Source organism: Ictalurus punctatus, chromosome 23, assembly GCF_001660625.3.
Source record: "Ictalurus punctatus breed USDA103 chromosome 23, Coco_2.0, whole genome shotgun sequence".
Taxonomy (NCBI): domain Eukaryota; kingdom Metazoa; phylum Chordata; class Actinopteri; order Siluriformes; family Ictaluridae; genus Ictalurus; species Ictalurus punctatus.
The window spans coordinates 12,355,869-12,365,351 of NC_030438.2; the positions used below are offsets into that span (position 1 = coordinate 12,355,869).

At 38.6% G+C, this 9,483-nt stretch overlaps 1 protein-coding gene and 1 long non-coding RNA gene across 3 annotated transcripts in view; both read left to right on the forward strand.

Annotated features, from left to right (window-relative positions):
* LOC124626034 (polyadenylate-binding protein 1-like 2) overlaps positions 1-751 on the forward strand; it is a 1,238-nt gene extending 487 nt beyond the window's left edge. Inside the window, 3 exon segments of the mRNA XM_053674987.1 lie at positions 1-9; positions 12-407; positions 636-751. The exon segment at positions 1-9 is cut by the window's left edge and continues 27 nt beyond it. Of these exon segments, the coding sequence (XP_053530962.1) occupies positions 1-9; positions 12-166 (164 nt within the window). The 3' untranslated portion in view covers positions 167-407; positions 636-751.
* A 256-nt stretch (positions 752-1,007) lies between these two features.
* On the forward strand, positions 1,008-9,483 carry LOC108256140 (uncharacterized). 2 transcript variants are annotated; one of them, XR_006980930.2, is made up of 7 exons: positions 1,008-1,201; positions 1,415-1,463; positions 1,839-2,195; positions 2,364-2,451; positions 2,743-2,880; positions 3,030-3,112; positions 3,353-5,973. It is a non-coding gene; the product is annotated as an uncharacterized LOC108256140 (long non-coding RNA). The 2 variants fall into 2 exon arrangements; XR_006980931.2 differs by lacking the exons at positions 3,030-3,112; positions 3,353-5,973 and adding an exon at positions 8,773-9,483.

Sequence of the window (9,483 nt, forward strand, 5' to 3'; positions counted from 1 at the left end):
TTGAACTCCTTATGGGCGACCCATGCATATCATGTGGTCTCAGAAGGATTCATCCCTCAAGAACACCGGCATCGGAAACCTGTCCATCAGGAAGTTGGACAAGTCAATTGACAACATGGTCCTTTATGACACCTTCTCCACCTTTGGGAAAGTCCTTTCCTCCTAGGTTCAGGCTTATAACTGTTTGGTTGCTAATAGCATCTGTATAGCATGATCAGCAGTTTTTCAACACCTTTTAAAACTCGGTTTGAAATAAATTCTGTGGGTTGACATGACGTGTCTCTCCTGAAGGTTGTAGTTAATGAGACCAGTTCAAAAGGGTGCAGCTATGTCCATTTTGAGTCTCTGGAGGCAGCGAATATGGCGATAGAGCGGCTCAACGGCAAACTGCTGAATGGCCACAAAGTGTAAGCCACATGTAAATTACTACATTTTACCTTCCTGGGTTCAGATGACATTTGCTCTTTTGTGCTTAACTAATTGCATTTGTTTGTTGTTTTATCTTTATATTTTTGATACAAAGGTTCTGTTTCTGGTGGTATTTCAGTCAACAACAATTTTGGTGGTGTAGGCATAAAGATTAACAGCAGTGTTTAGATAAAGACTCTAAGAGCAGTGTCTCTGTTGTGTTACAGGTTTATTGAACGCTTCAAGCCCGTGAAGAGCACAAGGCTGAGGTTTGTCCCCACTCCCAAGTCTTCACAAACATCTATATCAGGAACCTGGGTGAAGTCATGGATGACACAAAGCTGAAAGGCAAGTTTGCTAAGGATCCCTAATAGACAGTTTTAAGAGTTATATACACAATTATAGACTCAATTGTGACTCAAAATTTGAGCAGGTAAACACACACACACACACACGAGTGATGACAGAGTAGATGATTAGTGCCTTACTGACTCTGAAGAATGTATCTACTATGAAAGTCTTCCTCAGTGCTAAGTTTTCCTCATGGTTATTATGTTTGGCATGTCCTAATGTGTCTCCACGTTGTCTCCTACAGGTGAAGATGGAAAATGGCCGCTCCAGGGGGTCTGGCTTCATGCACTCCTCATCTTCCCAGAAAGCAATGAAGGACAAGAATGAAATGAACGGCAGGATTTGGAGCAGGAAGCCAGTGTGTGTTGGTGTGGCTCAGTGTAAAGAGGAACTCCCGGCTTGTCTTGCCCATCAGAACATGCAAAGGACGGCGAGCATGCAGGTTAACACCGTATACAATTTCTACCAACCTGTACCACTTAGGGTCCCTGGCTGCAAAAAATTTTAGCAGCCCCTTTAGCCACCCCAAGTTACCACAAGAGGCTATACTGCTAGCTGGATAGCATAACTGCTCCCTGTGATTCTGATCTGAAATAATGTGTATTAACGTGTGTTTGTGTGTGTGTGTGTGTGTGTGTGTGTGTTTGAGTTACAGAGTCAGAACCTGAATCTGCAATGGACTGTGCAGACCATCCAGCCACAATGTGAGTTACAGCTGTTGTAAATCAGTGTTACATTTGTTACACAGTGTGTGTTTGTTCTAGTCTCTCCATGGCTGTGTCACATACTACTGTACTATCACATACTACTGTACTAAATAGTGTCTTAGCTTGATAGATCAGGGTTTAGCAGCCAGGTCACTCTGACTGAACCCCCCTGTGAGGCTACTGAATGCTAGTGTACATAATGTTTTTCAAAACAGTAACTTTTATGTAACAGCTGAACATTTGAGCCAGTTATAGTAGCTAACAGTTTTTACTGATTAGTTTTCACCACAAATGTACTCGCATAGCAGGATATGGTTTAGGACACAGCCTGTAACTATATGTCTTTGTCTGGTGCTTTTTTTCTGTAAGCAGATATCCAGAATATGCCCGATGTGGTTGAACCTGCACCGGTGCATCAGCAGCCCACTGGCACCATCACACCATCAAGCAGTCAGGTGACATGTGTGATGGTAGAGTGTACAAATATAACTACACCAACATCTGTGGATGTTCTAGTGGCAAACTCGGTGTCTGCTGTAGAAAAGTATCTAGTTGTAGACAGTGTCCCAGCTGAGCACCTAGTTCCATCAGTAGAAAGCATCCCAGTTCTATTTCCAGCTGCAGATGGGGCTTCCAGCTCCAACTCAAGCTCTAGATTCAGATGTTACATGTCTGCCTTCTACTTCTATGGTGTATGAAAATGACGTGCAGCAGGACAAGGACACAACAGTAAGAGCAAAACACAGAGCAGTAAACACACACAATATTCTGCATGCTTAATATTACAATATATCATATAAGTGAGTAAAGATATTAGTCTAATTGTGTGATTATAATTTTGATAATAATAATAATAATAATAATAATAATAATAATAATAATATCCTATGTTCCTAGGATATACCCATGTGTCCACCAGCTAAAAAGTGCCTAACCATCTACATGTTGGAGTCCGTGCCGGTAGATGACCAGATCCAGATGGTGCGTGAGTACACGTATATACACACAAACACACACATACATATGGATCATATACACTCCTGCTGTGCAGCTCAATATTTTAATTCCCCATTATGGTTTGGAAAGTGTTTCCTTGTGTTGACTGAAAATTTCTACAAGCACCTGCTTTCAACTGCTCTTGCTTTTTCAATAAGCAGGCATAGAAAGATTCTGGAGCCTGAGCCCCACCCATGTTATGTGATTGGATGGCTGGGACCATTCACTCTATCTCTAGTCTCTCTAACTCTCACACACATCTCACTCTCTTTCTCTGCAGATGATTATATGTTGCCACTGGTCGAGAAAATCCACCCAACTCATAAGATCTAATAAGATCACCTGGGTGCTTTTGGAGGGTGAGAACAATTTCAAGATCATGGACATGATCAGATATTCCGAGCTCCTGCATGCCAGGGTGAGCACACACACACATGCACATTATTATTATTATTATTATTATTATTATTATTAATAATAACATAATTTTTTAGGAATTATTTGTGAAGTGGATATTCAAGCATTATACCGAGTGTTTTATATCTGATTCTTAAAATTTTTTAACAGTGAAATGATGAATTAGCTTGGCCATGTGGAAGCAGAACCGGACACACCAATCCCTCATCCCTCACGTGTTTGTGTTTGTGCTTGTAGGTGGATGAAATAGACATTCTCCTGAAGACAAGAGATCTTTAATGAAAATGATAATAGCTTATTTGATACCCAACAATATTTTGTTTACATGTATCATTACATCACAATTTACACAGTTTACACAGGGATAAAACATTTGAGAGGTACATCAACAAAGTAGACACACACTCACACTTTGTAGTTGTGAAAAAGATACATGCTGTGTAGACTAAAAACGCTCTGCATTTCTCTTTTAGGAAACCCTAAAGATGCTTTATAACAACAATGACAATAGTAAGAGGAAGAAGAAGAGAAAGAACAATAAATAAACATTGTACCCAGCATTACAAATATTATAAAGTGGCCTGGGTCTTGATTATTGTAATTTAAATTAGAATTTAAAGAGAAACTTTGTTTAAAATTGAAATAGAAATAGTAAATTTATTAACTCTAGATTATTAAAATCTTAAGTATAACTGAGAAGAATAATAATAATTGATTGTGGTTTATATGCATTTAAATTTCTCAATGTCCATGAGGAATATTTTCCTGAAGACAACATATTAAAGCCACATGCTGAACCAAAACTTGGCCCAGTAACTCACCAGATAACCCTCCAACCCCTGCCCCAGGAGAAACATAAGTGATACAGTATTTATAGTGCTGTAAATGTTACAGGGGCACACACAACACTCCTGATGAATGAGAACATCAGGAATTCTATTCTCCGACCTGTCTATAATCGTTCAGGGTAAACATATGCCAGGTGGGCCAGGTTTGAGAGAAGGTGACTGTTTACTGCTCTATAGCAAGCTCTCAGTTCCAAGCACTGTCTCCCCTTCAAAACTGCACCCCTAGATGCACAAGCCAAACAGACAGAGGGAGAAACCCCCTGGAACCTATGTCCTGCCCACCCATAATCCCATTAACAGTACAGAGGACTTTGCCCAGTAGAGCCATGTATCAGTGGTTTTTGTGAAGTCCTTCAGCCGTGCATCAGTGGCCTTTGTGAAGACCATAACCTTGACCCTGAACTGCTGGACATGTCCAGGTGTTGCTTCAAAAATAATGTGGGCTTTATAGAGTAGTTTTGAGGGCAAGGCTGGCCATGTTAGGGTGGAACGGTATCCATCCCATTCTGGAAGGTGCTGCTCTCATTTCTTTCAGCATAGCACATAGTTTCAGAAAAGGCCTATTTATTAAGTGACAATCCAGAGACAAGGCGATGGAGCAGACAAGCAGGCTAAACCGACTAACTGCTAGCTGCAATATCGAGACTCTGTCTGTTCCCCAATCTAAAAAAAAACAAACATAGAAATACTCAAAGTTTGTTTTAGTAACGTAATTAACATCAAATTAAATCATACTGAATGCACAGCCAGCACATTTGATCTGAAGCTAGGACTGTTAAATATTACGTCTCTTGCGTCTAAAGTGCTTATTGTTTATGAAACGATTACTAATCAGGAGTGTAATGTACTGTGTTTGACAGAAATGTGCATTAAACCAAATGAGTATGTAGCATTAAATGAAACTAGTCCTCCTGGATAGAGTTATATACATCAGCCCCGTCCTAACTAGCAAAGGAAGAGGTGTTGCAGTTATTTATAATGATAATCTAGGCGTTACACAAAAACCTAGTCATAAATTCAGTGCATTTGAAGTTCTTTATACTAACATATCTAGCCATAAAAAAATAAGTCCACTCATGTAGTAGAATGTAATAGGATCCACTCATAATGGTGGTCACACTCTTGACCTAATACTAACATTCGGACTAAATATAGAAAATATAGTCAAATTTCTCAGATCATTATCTCATCTCACTTATAATGTGTCTTAATCATAATATACAGTCATGTGAGAAAATAAGTGCACCCCATGAAAATTGTTGGCTTTTTTGACATATTTGGATAAGCAAACATTTGATCATCTCTGAAACAGTGCCTATTAATAAAGTTCATATACTTGAACAAAACCACAAGGAAAATTTGCTTTTTCAATCATTTATTCAACAGAAATAGTACACCCTTGGCCTCAGAAGCTAGTATAGCTTCCTTTAGTAGAAATAACTTCTTGTAGGCGTTTTGCATTGTCCACCAGTCTCTGACATCGGCTTGTTGGAATTTCTGTCCACTCTTCCACGCAATATTTTTTCAGTTGCAAGATATTTGAGGGTTAAAATCCCCCCACAATAATTCAATAGGATTCAAATCCAGGCCTTGAGTAGGCTATTCCATAACCCTCAATTTCATCTTTTTGAGCCATTCCTTGGTGGATTTGCTAGTGTGCTTAGGATTATTATCCTGTTGAAAAGTCCACTTTCAGTTCACTTTTCAGAGGCCAACTTTTGGACAGATGGCCTCACATTACCTTCAAGCACTCTAATATGATTCAGAATTCCTAGTTGGATCAATGAATGCAAGCTGTCTAGTCCCAGAGGCAGCAAAGCAACCCCAAACCATAACATTTCTACCACCATTCTTCACAGTTGGTAGGAGGTGCTTCTCCTGAAAAGCTGTCTTTGGTCAGGTCCAAACATGTCTGCTGTTACTGTCGCCAAACAAAACAAATCTTTGATTAGTCTGTCCAGAGCACATTATTCCAAAAGACCTGGTCTTTGCCTATATTGCCTATAATTCACACATTTAAAATCTGTATCCTGTGTTCACATGTTGCTGTAAAGCTGCTTTGAGACATTTTCCACTGTTAAAAGCACTATACAAATAAAATTGAATTGAATACATGCTCATTGGCAAACTGTAGCCTTCTCTAATGTTCTTTTTAGATATCAAAGGCTTTTTCCTGGACATGCAGGTTAAATTTGTGCAATCTCTTTCTGATTGTAGAAGCATGCACTTTGACATCAACAGTTGCAAGACTTCTACCAGATCCTATGATGAAATTTTGGGGTTCTTGGAGACTTCTTTTTGCATCAGATGTTTTGCTCTTGGGCTGAATTTACTGGGACAGCCAGTGCTGGATAAATTGGCAGTCATTTGAAATCTGTGCCAATTGTAGATGATTTTCCTTACAGTGGAAGAATGCATTTAAAATAATTTGGAGATCTTTTTAAATCCCTTGCCAGACTCATAGGCATCCATAACTATTTTTCTGATGGCCTTATAGAACTCTTTAGATCTTGGTATGATGACGCCACACACATCAATAACAAATACCAGACACTAGATGTGAGAGGTTTAAACAAGACAGGTTCCACCTGCACTCCATAAGCAGGTTCTAATCACTGGCACCCGATCTTGAACACCTGTGACTGATCTGTTTTTTGTTAATTTAAATTGTGAAAATGTCAATTGTCATTTGATAGACTATCAGCTGTATTAATAGGCACTGTTTCAAAGAGTATTAAATGTTTGCTTGTCCAAATATGTGTAAAAAAAAAAAAAAAAATTCCATGGGGTGTACTTATTTTTTCACATGACTATGCACCTTGCCACCTTGTCAAATGTACATTCAAATCTGCTACTGCAAAGAGTTATATCAATAATCTAATAGTTATCAACTATGATTGGTTCACTGTCTGATTCTAAAGAAGTTGATCATGTATTTAGCGTTCTGCTACATGTATAGATAAGGTAGCTCCACTTTAAAAAAAAAATTGAGAGAAAAAGCTAACACCCTGGTATAATGATCACACATGCACCTTAAAACAAATCAGTCAAAAAGTAGAACGTAAATGGCGTCAAACTAATTTGTTAGTATTTGAAACAGCATGGATAAAGAGCCTCCTGAACTATAGAAAATCTCTTAGTGCTGCTATATCAATGTATCTTTCCATCCTAATTGAAGATAACAAAAAATAATCCTAGATATTTATTTAATACTGTAGCAAAATTAACTAGGAAAAAGACCACAACACAAACATGCACACAAACATGATATAGCAGTGATGCCTGGCAAAATTTATCAGGCAAAAAAATTCAGACTATTAATTCAAAACAGTTTTATAACTAACCCTGTAGATAATAATATAACAATACAGATTAACTATTGGAATGTTTTACTCCCTTTCAAGAGACCGAACTAATTTCACCAATTTCCTCATCAAAATCAACATGTATACTAGGTCCCTTACCCACATGTTTCTTCAAACAGATAATTCCCGAAGCAATCAAACCTCTTCTAAAAAAATAATCAATTCTTCCCTTAGCACTGGCTATGCACCTAAATCATTTAACCTAGCAGTTATCAAACCCTTAAATAGAAAAAACTGATTTATCCAACTACAGACCAATATAAAATCTCCCCTTTATCTCCAAGATCTTAGAAAAGGTTGTAGCACAGCAGCTATGCTCGTACCTACATAGGAATAACATTCATGAAATGTATCAGTATTTAGGATTTAGGCCTCATCATAGCACAGAGACAGCGCTGGTTAAAGTAGTAAACGACCTTTTATTGGCCTCTGATCGGGGTTGTCTTCTTCCTTGTTTTATTTGACCTTAGTGCAGCTTTTGATGCTATTGATCATACTATCTCCTTGATAGGATAGAAAATTTTGTTGGCATTAAGGGAATGGCTCTCTCCTGGCTCAGGTCTTATTTGACCGATCACTATCAGTTCGTAGTTATAAATGGTGACTACTCCATGCATACCAAGGTTAAATTTGGTGTTCCACGGGGTTCTGTTTTAGGCCCACTGCTTTTTACTTTATATATGCTACCTCTGGGTCAGATTATTCGTAGACATGGAATTAGCTTCCACTGTTATGCTGATGATACAGTTGTATGTTTCAGAAAAGCCAGATGACAGCAGCTTAATAAAGTTGAGGAATGTGTAAAGGGCATTAGACATTGGATGCTTATTAACTTCCTTTTACTTAATCCTGATAAGACAGAAGTACTTGTAGTAGGACCACATGTAGCTAGAAGTAAGCTTTCTGATTACATAGTTAGTCTGGATGGCCTTTCCGTTTCATCATGTGCAGCAGTAAAAGACCTTGGTGTGATTATTGACCCCAGTCTTTCATTTGACGCTCATGTAGATAATATTACTTGGATAGACTTCTTTCATTTCAGATATATAGCTAAGATAAGAAGTATAATGTCACTACATGATGCAGAAATATTATTTCATGCTTTTGTCACTGCTGGACTAGCTCCAGTTAGTCCAGAATGCATCTGCAAGAGCCCTTACTAGAACCAGAAAGTATGACCACATCACCCCTATCTTATCCACACTGCATTGGCTCCCAGTAAAAGTTCACATTTATTATAATATACTACTACTGACCTGTAAAGCACTAAATGGTCTCATGCCAAAAAGCAAACTTTTGGTCTTCTATGATCTGACACGCCTACTTAGATCAAAAGCTGCAGGCTATTTGTTGGTACCTCGAATAGTGAAGGCTACAGCAGGGGGAAGAGTTTTCTCTTACAAAGCCCCACAGTTATGGAACAGCCTTCCAATTAGTGTTCGGGACTCAGACACAGTCTCTGTGTTTAAGTCTAGGCTGAAAACATATTTGATTACTCAAGCTTCCCATAAATATTTTATGGTAATCTTTTATGCAATGTACACAGTCTTATCAATCACGGGATAGTAAGCATACCTAATAATCTCTCCCTCTCTTTACCTCCCTCCCCCTCTCTTCTTCTGTTGAGCCAAACATGATTTTATGGATTTGCCAGTGATCCTGACTCTTTCTGCTCTCCAGACCTGCCTGATCCATCCTGATGTCCTACCTCTGGATGGAGCTCTCATCAACTGGTGGCTCCAGCCTGGAGATTGCTTAAGATGGTACCGCTTGAAGTATCATGAAATGGTTTTGGACCTCAATTCCACATGGACATTCTTGCTGTGGTTGCTGGGACTATGCTTGCTACTGTGGCCTTGGGACTGCAATTACCACATGCAGTTTTGCACTCAGGTCTCCTTTGGTGAACAGTGCACTAGTTCAACAAACAGACTTCATGTAAAAACTGTAAAAACCATAATGAACTTTCTTTTACTTTCACATTATCTGTTGTTACCCAGAAGAGGATGGGTTTCCTTCTGAGTCTGGTTCCTCTCAAGGTTTTTTCCTCATATCATCTTAGGGAGTTTTTAATTGCCACTGTCGCCACTGGTTTGCTCAATAGGGATAAATTCACACACTTAAAATCTGTATCCTGTGTTTATATGTTTCTGTAAAGCTGCTTTGAGACAATGTCCATTGTTAAAAGTGCTATACAAATAAAATTGAGTTGAATTAAATTGAATAGTTTGGTTAGCTACTGCAAATGGACAGAGCAATGTTTGCCAATTACCATAAAAAAGACATAAAAACTAAAAACTGTTGAAAGGGAACAGCTGAGAGTTGTGGGCTCTGTCTAATCAAAGGGCAAGGGAGAGAATCATTTCATGAATCCTCACCTAGGCTCACCAT